This window comes from Heterocephalus glaber, unplaced genomic scaffold (genome assembly GCF_053883595.1).
Source record: "Heterocephalus glaber isolate CG9 unplaced genomic scaffold, H.glaber_assembly_v1.0 deba00000347, whole genome shotgun sequence".
In the NCBI taxonomy this organism is placed as follows: Eukaryota; Metazoa; Chordata; class Mammalia; order Rodentia; family Bathyergidae; genus Heterocephalus; species Heterocephalus glaber.
Genome location: NW_028258143.1, coordinates 42,155,458 through 42,172,281, shown reverse-complemented (window position 1 = coordinate 42,172,281; position 16,824 = coordinate 42,155,458). Strand labels below are relative to the sequence as shown.

Here is a 16,824-nt window from a genome sequence, read left to right as displayed (position 1 = left end):
GGTAACAAGTAAGAAGAGGGTTGGCATGGAAGGGAATCCCTCTGTGTAGAGTGTAGTGCTCCAAGGCTGTGTAAAGGGGTTGGTTTTGTAGGACCTGCAGCAGGAACAGCATGGAGGCCAAGGGTCATAGCTACATTAACACTTTAAGTATCCAGCCATAAAAAAAAAAGAATAGTGAAGCTGTGAGTGGCCTAAAGTGCTTTATCCTGAATGCTCAATACACATTTGTTGCATGATTTAGTGCCTGTGAGGGGAGTGGAAATGGAAGGGATGTGTGAGTTCTGAAGAAGGCCAGAGCTATTTCCTCCATAAAAGTCACGAGAGGATTTTTTCGTTTCTTGAGAGCTGCATTCCCCAGGAATGTCATGAGTGTCTGTTTGGAGCCAGGCACTGTGTACAGCTCTGGGGATTCCCTGTGAACAAGGAAGATGTGGGTGCTGGCTGCCTCAAAGAGCTGACAGTCAAGCAAGATCACCAGAGGAGGGGACAGCACTCCCTGGGGAGGAGAGCAAGTGGCGCATCTTAGAGTGTTCAAGGTGATGGGAGATATAACCATGGGACAATCTGAAAAGGAGAATGAGAAAATTGGTTCTGAACCTTCTGAAAAAAGGGCAAAAGGCTTTGATCAGACACCAGAGAGAAGTGATTGGTGAATAGTCATCCAAACTTACACTAGAGAGAAGCAAAAAAGTAAAATAAAAATTATGCAGAAAAAATAATGTTAAGAAGACTAGGAGAAGAGTACTATAAATTCCATGCATTTCACTAAAAATCCGAAATGGTTCCAAAAATGTTTGAAGGTATGTGTTGGGGAGGATGCACTGTGAAAATTATCTCTTGTTACATAAATTTATGTTAAAATACCATAGGGTTCCTTGATTTCTTCACAGAGTTCATATTTTTTCTCTTTAGAAATGTTTTTTTAAGGGTACAATTCTTTGATTTTCAAAATTTGTGGAGTTGTGAGTCAATTTTTTTTCCCTTGTTTAAAAGTGAAGTTGAGAAAAGGGTCAGCTGTAGTTTCATCCTAATCAGAATTTCCTGGAGACACACATCCAATTACCAGCAAATACTCAAATCTCAGCCAGTGTCCCTGACCTCATTGTATTGTTTCTTCAAGACAACAGAGAGGAGACACGAAAGTATCATCCTTGACTTCCAGGTACCACCACAAGTCAAGTTTAGGACCTGTTAAATCCTCAGCATCTGGTTCCAGTCACATATGTGAAGCCACTGTCAAATGTTGCTACTATTTTTCTTGTTGCATCTATTTAATTTCCATTCAAAATTAAATTGCACTTTAAGCCTGAGGAAAGTTAAAATATTATGGTATTAAATCATATTCTTAACCATTTAAAACTTGACTACTCATTAGGATCAATTTTTTTATGAAGTAAAATATTTATTTGTACCAAGGCTTTGAACAAATTCATTCTCTCTCACTTTCTGTGTTTCTCTCTTTTCCTCTCCCAAACTTTCTTCCAGGGATCACTACTTGTGTGGGGTGACATGGGCTACACAAGAACGGATTGCTTTGCAGTGGCTTAGGAGGATTCAGAACTATTCTGTCATGGATATCTGTGACTATGACAAGTCCAACCTAGGATGGAATTGTTCACTGGTAAGGATAGATCTAGGGCCTCTGCTTCGAAAATCACATGTAATTGGAGGGCTCTGTGAACTCAGGGAGAGTGAAGGTTGGCAATTAGTAAATGAAGTTTGACTCTCTTCTCTCTTACCATCCAGCACTGAGGCAATGGATTAGTCTGACATAAATATAAGATAAGTTCATCTTCATGCACTACTCATACTGTTTTATTTGTAGTGTAGTCACTTGGGAAGGAGAAAAAGGTGACTGAAAAATCAGAAGATGGAATCTGTCTCAGTTACTTCTCTTATTGCTGAGACAAACTACCGGACACCCAAAGTTAAAGGAGGAAAGGTTTATTGCAACTCACAGTTTGTAGAGGTTTCAGTTCATAGTTGACTGGCTCCAGAGCAAATTGGCATGGGAGAGGGACATCACAGAAGAGAAACAGTTCATGGCATGCATAAGGCCACAAAGCAGTGAAGTAGCAAAGAAGCAGCAGCAGCTTGCCTCTCCCTTTTATCCCTTCTAGGCTATCCATCCTTTGGGTGGTGCCAACCACACCCAGGGTGGGCCTTCCCATTGTCCATACCCAGAACTATGCCAAACAGATCAGTGGAGTAATTTAGTAATCACACACCCTTAATCCTAGCATCACACACCCTAGATTTAGCCACCTCTGAAAAGCCCCACTTATGACCCATGTGGCTTTGGGAGGACATCTAGACACAAGCCATAACAGAATCTGATGGACTGTGCTGATGTCAGTATTCAAAAATGTAAACAGGGCCAGAGGCTGCAAGCTCAATAAAGGTGTTTTAACCCAGGAGATATAGCGTATAGAGAATGACTGGCTAAGTGTATGTAAAACAAAATAGTATCAAGAGGCCACAGATTCATTCTCATAGTATTATTATCTTTTAGCAGAAAACAGCTTCAGAACTTAAATAAATAACTACCAGACAAGAGGGTGGCAACACTCAGGCAAACTCAGTATTAAGCCAACCTTGAAGCACTGGGAGGTTTCCAGCTAGAAGACCATTGGGGGCTAGCTGGGCTGATAGATCACAGTTAAGCCCCTCTGAGAGCCAGCAGTCTCAGGAAGGGCAGGGACTAAAATATGCCAAGGACCCTCTAAAGCCTCCTGTTCTGGCCACGGCCCTGTGTCTACACACCTCCCTCCCTGCTCCCATCCTGATTGAGTACAGGGCAGACTCAAATCTTAGGCAGCTTGAGCACTGCATATCTTGATTCACTTACTTATTTATGCAAGAAACATTGAGTCCCTGTAATGTTCCAAGTTCTGTACTAATCTATGGATATTTTAAAAAATGAATTAGCCTGCTTGTCCCCAAAATGCTTCTGTTCTGGTAAAGAATCCCATTATGAACATAAATCATGAGATTTACCATTTATTGAGTGCTTGCAATATAACAGGGACTGTGGTGACTGTAAGTTTAAGGAGCTTCATCAGGTCACAAGACACTGCCAGAATTTAAACTGCAAAACATATGCTTCTTGCCTGGCACTGATTAGGTCACTTAAATACCATGATATTGTGCCATTAAAAAAAGCATAAGCAAGGTAAAAAGAAGATGTAAGACAAAAGAAGATGCCCAGCTACACTGGAGGGAGAGGGAAGGCAGAGCAATGCAAAGAGGAGACATGGTAGAGATATAGAGGAGTCTAGGATAACATGTCCTATATGGGCAGATAAGGGCAAAAGGCCCATGCAAGTGGAGTACTATGCTGAAGCAACCAGTATGAGAACCTTAGAGCATGCAGAAATTGTGGTACTTGTTCTGAGGGCCAGAGGAAAGGAACAGAGCTAAAAATAAAGGCTAGCGATATAAGCTCAGGTGCCAGCCTGAGTTTGATCTTACCTTGTAAGAAATGGGGAGCTGATTCAAGGTTTTAGATGGGAGAATGTCTTTGTGAGACTAGATAGGTTGCCAAATGAGGTCAGCTCAGGGCTGTGCAGGGCAGATAGATAGTGGACCAGAAAGAGAAAAGATGAGCAATCTCTCCATTGGGGAGATTGTGTCAGTGGACCAGGGAAACCTGCCAAGGACATGGATGAAGACAGTGATGGCAGAGATGGAACTGAAATCAAAAAAGGGGACAAGGGAGATGACTGTGAGAAGAGCAAGAATCTGGAAAGACTCCCGATCGGGAAAGTCTGGCTTGGGTGGACAGGAAGAACAGAAGTTTAAAAATGGGCTGCTGGGGTGGAAGAAAGAGAAGGAAACTCTTCAGTAAATGATCTAATGTAAGCACACAAAAAATACTAGCATAGATAGAAGTGTGTGAGTGAGATAATTTTCAATAACTTCAATAAGTATAAGTTTGTTCATATTCCCACATTGTGGCTAAAGAGTGTATTTCATCATCTTTCTCTTGGAAATGTTGTCATTGGGATTTTCTCTTCCTAGGCACATGAGCACACTGAGATGAGCACGACTGGCTGGGTTGGAAGAGTAAGTGTTATGGGTTATGGGGCTTCACATACTATGAGTCAGCTAGTCAGAGCTATGGTGTGTAGAGATTCTACACTAGGGCTCTGGGTTATTTCTCATTGACAGAGATCCTTATTGACCCATTTCTCAAATATTGGAAATGCTCTCTGTAGAGATATCTTTTTATGAAGAGTATGTAATGTATTCAGTTGGAAAAAGTAAGAAGGTAAGTTAAAAATCAGGAGCAAAGCAAACAAAACAAAACACATACTCTAGGCAAATTGTAGCTCCCAGGAAGTTAAAAAGCAACCATTGCTAAAAGGCAGCCACAATGCCAAATGTGTTTGTTGACCTCACATTTGAAGTTATGTGCTTTAAAAACAGAAAATACAGTTTCCAACCCAGGCTGGACAAATGCCTAAGGAGATCCAGCAGAAATTCCGTACCAACCATAGAATGCCCACTACACACCTCTCTTTGGAGAAAATCATGCTTATGTGAGTTCATACTTTGTTAGGCACCCAGCTGCAGAGCTTTCACTAGGAAAGCAAGGTGACCCTGAGAGGCCCCTTGCACTCCTCAGTCCCACTGCATTACTTGTTCATGGTACACAGAATTAGCAGTCACACTGCTGCAATACCATGGATGGGAGTACCTAGGTGAAGGAACTCCAGCAAGCATGACATCTAGCACGCAAGATGAGGAATGAATTGCACCTAATTTTAAGACGATTTCTGTTAATCCTAGTAAAAAGGGAAACACAGTGACACAAAATATGTAGATTTCACGTCTTGGTTCATAGAGGTAAGGCCTTAATCCAGCAGGTGGGCTCAGAGCTCCAGCAGCATTCTCAAGTCCTTTTCTTCAGGCATTCATTGGGCAGAGGGGAGAGGTTTGCCAACATGAAAAGTGGTTTCCTCCATGGCAAGAGACATGCTACACTTCCTCACGACTCTTCGAAAAAAATATGTTTTTTCCTCTCTGTATTTAACCAGACAGATGCCACTTTTCACACATTTCTACTAGGCACAACTCCATCCAGGGGAAACAGGGAAATGTATTAAAAAGATAAGGCTGTGAACACAGGTCTAGAGAGGGGAATGTGCTTCAGAGCTCTGTAATGAGAACACCAAGTATACTGCATGCCTCAGCTTGCTCCATAAATGAATTCATTTTGAATTACTAAATAGATGAGGGAAGTATTTTTCTTCCTTCCCAAAATGGGAGCTGATGAGAGAGGAAACATCAAGAGTGAAGTAAACCAACAATTTTAAAAGACCATCTCCTACCTGCTTTCAAATGTAGCTAGGAAATAGAAATCGTAAAACGACATATTCCTTTCAGGCTGGGATAGATGCTCTTCTACTTAAACCGCATTATATTCTCTGCATTATCTTTTATTGAACTGTAAAACATTGAAACTTTTGTTCTATATTTCTATACAATCTTTTTTGGTAAATTGGTGATTATCTTTAACAAAATGAAACAAGCTTATAATACAAACGACTTCAAGAATGTTCCCATGTAAAATATACATCAGACATTTCTTATGGTATGTAGTCCAGAAATGGTTAACAGCTAAGCTTTACTTTCAAAAACAAGTATGTGTAAAACAGGAAAAAAACTCCCCAAACTACAAACCACCTCCAACCTAAAACAGACAAATAATAATATGTGTGTTTTAAGAAAGCACATTTGTGACATCAAGGAAATATATTTCTTGAAACAAAGATAAATTCTATGTTTTATACACTTAGAGTCAGAAGTCAGTTATGCCCTATGGAGAGAGAATGCCTCCAAATAATGGTAACCTTTTCTGGTTATCAAGTGGCCCATGCAACTGATTTTGTGTCTACTGTCATGTACTCCTCACCACTGTCATGTACTCCTCACCAAAAACTGCCCTTGAGTTTTTGTTCTGTTTTGGGTTTTTTGTCCACATTTTATTGAAGGAAAAATCTCAAGACCCTCCAGTTTTATTTGGCAAATAAAACATGGCTTTTTTGAGCATACGTATTGGGGAGAATGTTCTAAAATTATAGTTGGTACTGAGACGAGACAGATGAGATTAGTGCTTCCATGTTTCTTTGTTCTTATTTTTTAGTTTAGGCCTGCAGAACCTCATTTTACCTCTGATGGTAATAGTTTCTACAAGATCATCAGCAATGAAGAGGGCTACAAACACATTTGTCATTTCCAAATAGATAATAGAGTGAGTATTCTTAATTTGTTTTCTGGTTTTGAAACTAACTTGAAGTGGAAAGTTAGTAAAGTCTATCAGTGTGTACAAATAGACTAATTCAAATTCTTTAATGGTGTACGGAGAAGGCTGGGGTGTGATGTAGACATCCAACAAGAAATATCAAAGCTATTTTAGTTCCTGATATAAATGATTTAACCTTCTACTTAATTTTAGTTAAAAAGAAAGTCTAATAAAGCTTTTATTTAAAAACCCCATCAGGATTGCACATTTATTACAAAAGGAGCCTGGGAAGTCATTGGGATAGAAGCTCTTACCAGCGATTATCTGTGAGTATTCTAATAATCAGTAGGATATAAACCCACTCATAATCATGCCCTCTTTGCACAGAAGTAGGGAAAAAAATCTCTGACAAATAAAGAGTAGTCTATTTGGAATGTGTTCAATACTTTTTTTCTTTTTAACATACGGAAGCCTTAATGATTTTCACATATGCTCAGCAGATTTGATACCATGCCACCAAGCAGCTCTACCTCTTGCTCTTACCTGCTTTCCATTCCCAGAGCTGCAGCGTCTTTTACTGGAACATCCTGGAATGCTGCACCAGCACTGGGGGCATTCTGTCAGCTTCCAGAGGCTCTGATTGTTTGGAAGGCTTGAAAAGGCAATTGTATTCACCCAGGTCTCGGTCTTTTTCTTTGGAAAATGGAAAACTTTCCTGACACTGTCCACTATCCTTTCATTAGAATCTTAGGCACTTTCATAGTTCTTTATTGGCCACATCATGGAAGAGTTTTGCCACTGCCTGAAGTTGTTTTGGAAGATGAGATTTTTGCCATCTTGAAGCTTATAGTAGAAATCAGATAATATGAAAAACAATTGATAAATGCAATCTCAATTTCAGGCTATTTGATCAGTCATATTTTTCTTACAAAAGGTTTCTTTTCAGTTTTTACTTGTCACTTTAAGGAATAAATCCCAGTTTCATATATTTTAGTCTGTTAATAAAAAGAGCATCCTGGGTCAGACAACAGAGAGAAATGGCTTGTGGGGTGATGGAGGGGCCTGGAAGCAATGGCTGAAAATGAGGGAACACTAATGCACATGAGCATAGACACGTGCTGATGTCTACTGCTTCAGTTCCGCCAGACTAACATTTTGGTAATCAATGCATACTTCTTTATTTTCTTCCCAGATACTACATTAGTAATGAACATAAAGGGATGCCAGGAGGAAGAAATCTTTATAAGTAAGAGTTTTGTCAAGTTGTTGACTTCTGTCCTTTTAGATGATGAACAATTTCTAAACTTGAACTTTTAAAATCTTATTTTAATATGAATTTGAAATTGTTACCAAGCACTTTTATTCTTTTATAAATCAATATGCATGTCACAAAAATAATGACTTTGTTAGATGTTTTGTGACATTTTCAAATGCTGGGAGATTTGAAGTTACTAATTTGTGTATTTAGTTCACATTTTAAAAGAAGATTTTAAGAATTGCTTTGGCATTCTGATACTTTTGAAACTAGAATATGGCATTATTCAGTTTCTTTCATTTATCCTTCAACCAAGTACTTAATTTCCTCCATTGGTTTTACAGAATCCAACTTAATGACAACGCAAAAGTGGAGTGTCTTAGCTGTGAGCTGAATCCACAAAGGTGCCAGTACTATTCTGTGTCATTTAGTAAAGAGGCAAAATATTATCAGCTGAAATGTTGGGGTAAGTTTGTGCTGACAGGGATGGAGGGAGGTGGTAGCTCTGACTTACTTGTTGGGGGGAAGCAGCTCTTTGGTTCTCTCGGCTGGGGAACTTGGCCTGCCTTCCTTTTACCAGCAGATGTGCCCCTCTCTAGAACCTTCTCACTCTGTTCTGGGCCCATTCTACTGTGCCTGCAGACATTTCAGTGTCCAGTTTGGGAATCATTCTTTGTTCTCTTTTGAACCTGAGGAGTCATGCAATCGCCTCAGGCCCTTTCTTTCCATTCACATTTAAGTGGTGAGTTTAAATCACCTTTTCGTCCCCTTTGAAGATTTCTTTCTTATAAATCCATGTTTTGTGGGTTTTTAAATGATTATGCTATGCACTCACCCCTTGAAATGAGAAAATGTGAGAAATGCCAGTTGCCCAATATGCCCACTGCTTTATCTTCTGTTACTGCGATTATTTATTATAGATGAAGAAACCTGGGCAAGGAGAAGCACAGCGACTACTGCAGGTCGCACACCAGGCACAGTAGGGTTTAAACACAGGGCTGTGCTCCAGTCCTCCCTTCTGAACACCCTGCTAGGTTACTTCTCAAAAGGAAAAGGTACCTGAGTATTCTGAAAATAACTGTCCTTGGCACAAAAGAAGACTCTGAACCAATTATCTGACTCTTGTCTCAGGAATGTATTTTCTTTATCATTATTCATTTATTTATAGTTTTTTGCTATGGCTGTTTTTGTTACCCTTTCTTGGCCATGTCCTTTATACTAGGCACTACACTAAAAGTTTTATATTCAAAATCTTATGAAATCCTTAAGAAAACTCCATAAAGTAGACATGATTATCCTCACTTTGTATGTAAGGAAATTAAAGTGTGAATATGTTGTTATAAGTCACACAGCAAGTCAGCCAGGATTCTAACCCAGGTCTGGATATTTCATTCACTTTGGTTTCAATCAAGTTTGAAAATTATACTATCTTCCAAATGAATCAAAATTAAATAGCTCACAAAATAGCTTTCCTATACATTACCTTCCATTCCGCAGCTACCACAGTTGGGATAAATAGTGAAGATATGGGCTTGTGAGAAAAACACTTTTGCATGCCAGAAAAGAATTGCTTATCCAAGTCAGGCACTGCAGATGTGCTGCCGGGCTCCAGGACTCCTCCGGGTGGGGGCCTCATGAAGGGACCTGCCTCTCCTCCAGGTGCAGCTGGCTTCTGAGCTCTCCCCTGAGGTGGTAAGGTCAGTGAGCAAGCAAAGAGAAGATCAGGGTGGGGAAGGGGGTACTTCTTATTTCAGCTCTGTGACCAGGAAATCTGTGCAGGGATGGTAATGTCCCCAAGATGCTCAGCAGGGCAGAGTTTCACTTCCCATCATTTTACTGAGTCCTGTGCTTTTCCAGTCATACTTCTTACTCTCAATTACAATTATTTTAAAGAAAACTGACATTTCTTAAAAACTGATATTTATTATGTTTTTTATTGAAGTTAAATGGTAATCAATGACATTTTTGAAAACTCATGTATGCCAAACTTATCTAAAACATATTTTTCACTGATTGTGTTAACAGGCCCTGGTCTGCCCCTCTTTACTCTGCATGACAACAGGAATGTTAAAGGTATTTTCTCATAATTCACCTTTCATTCGCTTTTAGGAAAGTGTGTGTGAATTGGAGCAACATATACTTAGTGTTGTGTGATTTTCTTTGGCTTTGGAGTGTTATAACAGTGACTTGAACACAAGGTTTATAACCTGAAGTGTGTGTAGTCCCCTCAGTGCATTTCATATTTGCTCATTATTCCACTGCATGATCTAATTTCTTTGTATTGTAATGAATTACTGCTATTCCCTGTATTTGTTTAGAACTAAGAGTCTTGGAAGACAATTCAGCTTTGGAGAAAATGCTGCAGGATATCCAAATGCCTTCCAAGAAGTTGGACTTCATTATTTTGAATGAAACGAGTAAGTTAAATTTCATAGAAGCACCAATAAATTTTAACTAGTATGATAATCTGATCAGAAAATATACATTTTATAATATATAAATCTAATTTAGAAAGTTATTTTTCCATGAAATATCCTATCACAAGGATTACTATTTTTCCATTCTTTCGTCTTAAAATACAATAACATTTTATATGCAATGTATTTTGTTAAGAGGAAAGGTTTCTGGAGAAAATGTGCTACTGTTGGTTTAGTTTCCTCTCCTCAATAACTCTATTCTACTAGTAAGTATTAACTGTATGTTTAATTTAATGATCTCCTACCTTTAAGCCAAAAAGTTGAAAATTATCTGAAATGATTATATTTAAAAGTTAGAGTTGTTGATAAAGGTTGAAACTTCAACCCTGGACAGAAATCTTTAATGTTTCCTAATCCTCCTCTGTCATAGTTAGCCCAGGACCAGGCTTGATAATCTCATCATGGATTATATTCAAGGACCACTACGAACAATAGGTTTCTTTAAGGAGAAAAAAGAGTTGCCCCAGTAAGGGGCTATAGAGACAAGAAGAAGAATCCATCTGAAATGGTTTAGTATAATTGTTTTCTCTTTAATTTAAGATAGTAGTAGAAAATATTCAACTCATCTCACTTTGAATGGCAGCATAGGCTGTGGAAAGTGTAGGCACTTCTGAAGAATGACTTGGAGCAGTGCATTCAAACTGCATGTGCATTTGAGCCACCTGTTAACAGCCACATTCTGAGCCAGCAGATCAGGTGGGCCCAGGATCTGGCATTTATAATAAGCTTCGAAGTGATGCCAGTGTCCCTGGCCCTGAGCTACACTTGAGTGAAGAGCTTAGAGTTTTTCAGAGCCAACATTTACAGCCTGGTATAGAAGACATTGAATACTGAGGTGTGGCACTATAGTTCAGGGGTTAAACAGTAGGGAGGCCTGAAAGTCTTAAGGTCAGAGAAGACCCATGATCAGCAGGAAAATTTGATAAGAATTGTAGGACCAGGAGGTGGTTATAACCTTTCAAATTATAGGAAAGGAGGACTTGGACATGGGGGAGTCTGTGGGAAGGGAGCAGGATGGTGAGACTGTGACTAGGAGCCCTCTCCACAGAGAATAGAGCGCGCATCTGTAAAACAGCAAAACTAAAGCACCTTGTAGTTGATACCCTGCTGGCTCAGACAACGGAGGGATCAAATGATGACTTTAGCATATTTATTTAAAATATCATAGTCAATTGATAGTATGATACTTTATTGAAATTATAATAAAAGCTTGAAATTTTCATTGTTACAAGCACATTTAATCAGAAGGCATTAAAACAATCAGCAGAATATGAACTGAAGATAAATCTGTGTAAAGATCTTATTCCTAAATCTTTCTGTCCCCCTTAACCAAAATAATTGTAACATCAACCAAACAACCAAAAGGAAAATAAACGTAAAAAACAACTCTAGAGATAAAGATTTTTTTTTTTGCCTGTAGTTAAAATATACCAAAGCTAGAAATAATCTTATTAAAATATGGGAATTTAAAAAAATTTCAGATATATTAGTCTAACCCATCTTTCATTTGAGAGTAAAGGAAATGGATTCATTATTTAGGGACAAATTTTATTAAACTAATGTTAAATCAAGCTCAGGGAATTAAACAGATCCATGGAAAAATCACACAGAATGTATGTAACACTTTGCTCCATGGAACCCCGATTTCATTCTGTGAAACACAGAACTGAAAATGGGAGCTCAGCTTTGCGGTCTGGGATGGCAATAGGAATTATAAAAATGTTATTAAATCAGAATTTTAAAATAGAGTTGGGGCCAACTACAAATTCTAAACAGTTTCAAGGAAATTCAAGAAGAGGAAAACATTTTGGAGGAAAACTTAGAACATAAGCCATAAACAAACTAGATAAGTAGATCAGATGCCAAAGAACAGATTATAAAAATAAGACATTAGAAATTCTAAGATGTACTCTTATTTTACAAGGCACCAATGTATTTAATAGATACATTAGAAACAACTTTATTAATATTAACTAGTATGTTAACCTGACAGAGCGTTTTATCTTTAAACATGCTGAATCCAAGCAGTTCATTTTTTTTTTGTATTCTAATTTAACAAATTGTTAGACTCTAGACCTGACATCAAGGACAGAGATAAGGAATGAAATATTGAATAACTGTTGTGAACTTTCTAATTAATCTTTCTATTTGTTTAGAATTTTGGTATCAGATGATCTTGCCTCCTCATTTTGATAAATCCAAGAAATATCCTCTCCTATTAGAAGTGTAAGTACTCAAGAAGGGGGAGTGATTTAATAATTAACTGCCTCCTCCCCCAGTACAGACTACTGAAAAATAGCACCAAATTCATCTTTTCTCTCTTCTTGATTACTACATTCTCCTTCCATTTTGCACTCACAAACCTCAGTCTATTTTCTGCCATCGTAATAGACAAGAGAGACACTTTCTTCTGCCATGATATATATATATATATATTTTTTTTTTTGGCTTGCTCAAAGTGCCAGGGAATTCCATAGGAATTCTCAAGTCCTGATTTTTTTGTGGGGGTGGGTACTGGAGATAGAACTCAGTACCTTGTGCTTGTGAGGCAGGCAGCAGAACCACTGAGCTAAATCCCCGTCCCTCAAGTCCTGATTTTCATCCTACCTCCTGGACATTTCAACAAGCAAGAGATGGGTATTAACAGTTATCTCAGTTCCCCCACTCCAAATTTGCTCCCATTAATTGGCTTTGATCCATCAAGACCCTAAATTTCTCTTCTAATTTCTAATTTCTCTTTTCTTCTTCCCCTAAATTTATTTCTGGAATACTCCTGCCTGGTATTTTTCATTCCCCTTTTGGGTGAAAAGAAGTGTTGTAGGAGACTGTCATTATAATCCAGACTTCTTCAAATCCTACAGAAAGTCCTGAAATCACAAGTTTTTGAAGGTTAAATGGGAACTCATGTGAATTGTGAATGTGGCATCATTGTAAAATATTCTTATTGATGATTAGGAATACATTTTAATTCTTCTAAAATTGCCCTAATCTCATAGATCACACATAATTTCCTTTATTAAGAAACAAAACCAAACAACAAGGGAATGGAATTAATATGAGAAAATGAAAAATGGAAACAAAGTCTTTGTAAATAGAGAGGGATGGAGGGGTTGAAGGGAAGGTAGAGGAATGGGCAAAAAATAAGAACCAAGAGAGACTATGTAAAGGTGCAAATTTCCAATGATGAATGCCATTATATTGTATACCTAAAATGTACCAATAAAATTAATTAAAAAACAATATAAGGGAGAAAAATTGTTTATAAATGTTGAACAACGCACCTGTTTTCCAAAACAAGGCTGTATTTCTTTCTCCTTTGTACTTTTAAGTGAGAGCATTCATTCATATGTTGGTTTGTTCTTGAATGACTTATGAAGTCAGGGAATTGTAAGGGAGATGACACCGCAGAGTCCTTAAGGAAGTTTCCACTTAGAAAATGAACTTGCAGTCTGGGAGTATTTCTAAGTCGAGATGGAAAGATAAGCTTAAACCTGCAGTTTTGTCATCATCTTTATTTTTTAAATAGCACAGTGTCCCTAACTCCACTACTAGAGAGCTAAATTTCTTTGATATTGAAGACTATAATACTTTAAATATGTTGACCTATGAAGTCTGTGTTTGATAACTGTCTTCTAAGATAAAACTGATGGGCATCTTTGAAGGAAACGCAGAGTGATTATCATCACATTGACAAGTTTTAGACCTATTCTGGGACTCCTACTGGCTGGCATAATTTCAGGCTTATGATGGAGGGAGATGTATACATCTTGCTCACAAGGAAGAGAAATGCAAGTGCTCTTTATTTGATTCAGAAAAACAATGAAAGCTAACAATTTGGGCTTTTTTTTTTTTTTTTTACAGATATGCAGGCCCCTGTAGTCAAAAAGCAGATGCTTTCTTCAGACTCAACTGGGCCACTTACCTTGCAAGTACAGAAAACATCATAGTAGCTAGCTTTGATGGCAGAGGAAGTGGTTACCAAGGAGATAAGATCATGCATGCAATCAACAGAAGACTGGGAACATTTGAAGTTGAAGATCAAATTGAAGCAGCCAGGTGATTACTAGGAGATGAATTCTAACTTCATTCCCCCCTTGATTTATATTTTACAATTATAAAATATAAAGAATTTAACATGTGCCAGGAAGAATTTGAAATCTTTCATCCTTGTGATAGGTTTTAGGTGAAGATATTATGTTTTAACAAAATATTTATCATTATAGATTTATATGAAGTTTTAAAAAGGCATTACCTAGTTATGCCTTTGTATGTGACTCTAGAAAGGGAATTGGCACATGAGCTACTGCATTCTAACAGAGACTTGAAATTCATCAAACACATGAACAAACTCAAGGATAAATGTACCCTGAGTAAATATCTGAATAAACAGTGAAGCCCATCTTTGTAATCAATGATAAGTAGAGGAACTCACTATAGATTTACATTGTAGAGGGTCACAATTATGAAGTCTTAGGAATAGCCTACAGTCTGGATAATGGTGACTCTTCTATTTCAGGGAAATTGTGAAGGATCATGGCTCACAATTATAAAGGCTTAAGTAGGAATCACATCTCACTCTTGTGCTCTTCACTTATGGGTGTATTTATGTTGATGTGATCTGAATCACAAGTGATGAGTTCCTCATGATGTATGCATAACATGGAAGTGTTTTACCTGCAGGCATTGTCACTGAAGCTGCACAGCAGCTCTGGGAAGTGGTTGTTACCCATATTTCAGGCTAAGAAATGGAAACTCTTAGATAACTTGCCAAAGTGAATCAGGATTGGAATCCAGTCTCATCCCAACTCTTCTATTCAGTTACATCAACTGGTGAATGGGAAATGTAAACTTCAAGTTTCTACAACTAACGGCATGGATGTCTAGGAAAGTCTAATGAATGAGGTGGTTTGAGACAATGCTGTGAAATTATGGACTAGAAAATGCTGAAAGATTGATGAATGTTGGGCCGGGGATGTAGCTCAGTGGCATAGCACCTGCCTGGCAAGCTTGAGGTCCTCAGTTCGATTCCCAATACCAAAAAGAAAAAAAAAAAAGGATTCATGAAGATTCATGAATGATTAAATGAATGGAGAAAAATTCTTTTAAGGAAAGAAAAAAACCAAACTAAGGCAGGATAAATTTGTTCAAGACTGAGGCTTTTTTTTTTTTTTTTTTTGGTACCAGGGATCGAACCCAGGTCCTTGAGCTTGCGCAGCAGACAGTGAAACCACTGAGCTAAATCCCCAGCCCCTGAGGCTTTCATATTTTAAAAATAAGTTTTTATCTATCTAGACTTGTCTTCTATGTATGAGAGATGGCACAGTGTTCAGGGCCTCTCAAGTTTGACCTACAAAGTCCTACACTTACAAAATAGAGTATCTACAAAATGAAACTTGAGTTAATGAAATACTTAGTTGTTGTATGTTTACAATAGAACACTATTTCAGATTCTAAAAAGAACTGAACACAACACGGACAAATCTCATACTGTTTAATGAAAGAGATGCAAACATATACGTCCTGTGTGAGCCAATTCATGTACACTCAAAAATCAAGTATAAATTCAGGTGTTACTTTTGTGAAATCTAACAAAAGAGAAATATTTCATTTTGTCCCTTTGCAAAGAGGGAAATTATCTGAGGGTTTATGACAGTATCCAGAGGCCATGGCTTCAAGGGTGTATTCGCTACATACAGGATTATCAAGTTATGCACTCATGAGTCAGTGCATATATCTATACGTTGAAGTTTTCAACTTTAAAAAATTTAACATGGAGATGAATTGAAAACTATTTTTAATTTTCTCGAGGACATGCATCATCAATTTAAAATACAAAAACTCTCAAAGTCACATAAATGTTAACACAAAAGCTCCCAAACCTCCCACAATACTCCAAGCGAATGCTCTATTCGTTAGATTTCTTTTAAGCAAAATTCCTTTTGATGTAAGGCTAAGATTAAGAAACAGGTATATAAATAAAAAGTTTAAAGAGAATAAAAAGAAATAGGTGGGTAAAACATATCTCTCATTTCTTTATTTGGATTGCAATTCTGAACACAGGTTAGTGGCAAAAGACTTCTTAATCCATCAAGGAAAAATCCCTTTCTACTTAATGGTGCTGAGCTAACTAATCAACACCCAGCATAAGAAGGGATTTATTTAGACAGAGGTATTTAAGTTCTCAGGTAGGGGGCCCAGTGACATTCATAAGCCCTACCCAGATGTTCTCCATGCCCTTCTCTTTCTCCATTGCAGGGCAGCCACTCTCAAATGGAAAAACATCTGGGGAGATTTAAATTCAATTATGTAAAGAAAAGTGCATCTGGGCTGCAAATTTTTATATAAAGCTGCGAAAAAAACTGCCAGGATTTGTTATTTGTTTTCTGTGAAACACACACACACACACACACACACACACACACACACATTTTACAATTTTTATGGACTCCAGTAAAAGTAAGCCTTGTTCATCTGGACCTTAAGTTAGCCTGGTAGACATTTATCTCAGATGTTTTTGATTTCTGGCAGTGATCCATCTTAGTTTTGGATAGAATGAAAGAAATAACAAATGGCAGGATTTCATATTCATGCAGTTATCTTAGTTTCTATACACAGAGCAAAGCTGATTTGTGAACTTCTTTCATGTGTTTTAGACAATTTTCAAAAATGGGATTTGTGGACAGTAAACGAATTGCAATTTGGGGTTGGGTGAGTACTTGTATGATTGATGAATTTTTATGGTGAATATAACCCAGAGCACGCTAATTTACCTTTTGGATATAAATATTTGGAGATGAAAAGCGCGTCTATCAGGTCTTCGGTCACTGGGAATTCTCCCTCTAGAG

General features: G+C 37.8%; 1 protein-coding gene across 2 annotated transcripts in view; it reads left to right on the top strand.

The window, feature by feature from the left end:
• The window catches only part of Dpp4 (dipeptidyl peptidase 4), a 74,888-nt gene that overhangs the window by 41,821 nt on the left and 16,243 nt on the right, over positions 1 to 16,824 (top strand). For both annotated transcript variants that reach the window (XM_004835859.4, XM_013076119.3), the window contains exons 11-21: positions 1,486 to 1,621; positions 4,021 to 4,065; positions 6,149 to 6,256; positions 6,506 to 6,573; positions 7,440 to 7,493; positions 7,847 to 7,968; positions 9,528 to 9,575; positions 9,821 to 9,919; positions 12,136 to 12,205; positions 13,841 to 14,035; positions 16,633 to 16,687. In XM_004835859.4, coding sequence (XP_004835916.1) covers positions 1,486 to 1,621; positions 4,021 to 4,065; positions 6,149 to 6,256; positions 6,506 to 6,573; positions 7,440 to 7,493; positions 7,847 to 7,968; positions 9,528 to 9,575; positions 9,821 to 9,919; positions 12,136 to 12,205; positions 13,841 to 14,035; positions 16,633 to 16,687 — 1,000 coding nt within the window. The remainder of the gene's footprint in view (positions 1 to 1,485; positions 1,622 to 4,020; positions 4,066 to 6,148; positions 6,257 to 6,505; positions 6,574 to 7,439; positions 7,494 to 7,846; positions 7,969 to 9,527; positions 9,576 to 9,820; positions 9,920 to 12,135; positions 12,206 to 13,840; positions 14,036 to 16,632; positions 16,688 to 16,824) is intronic.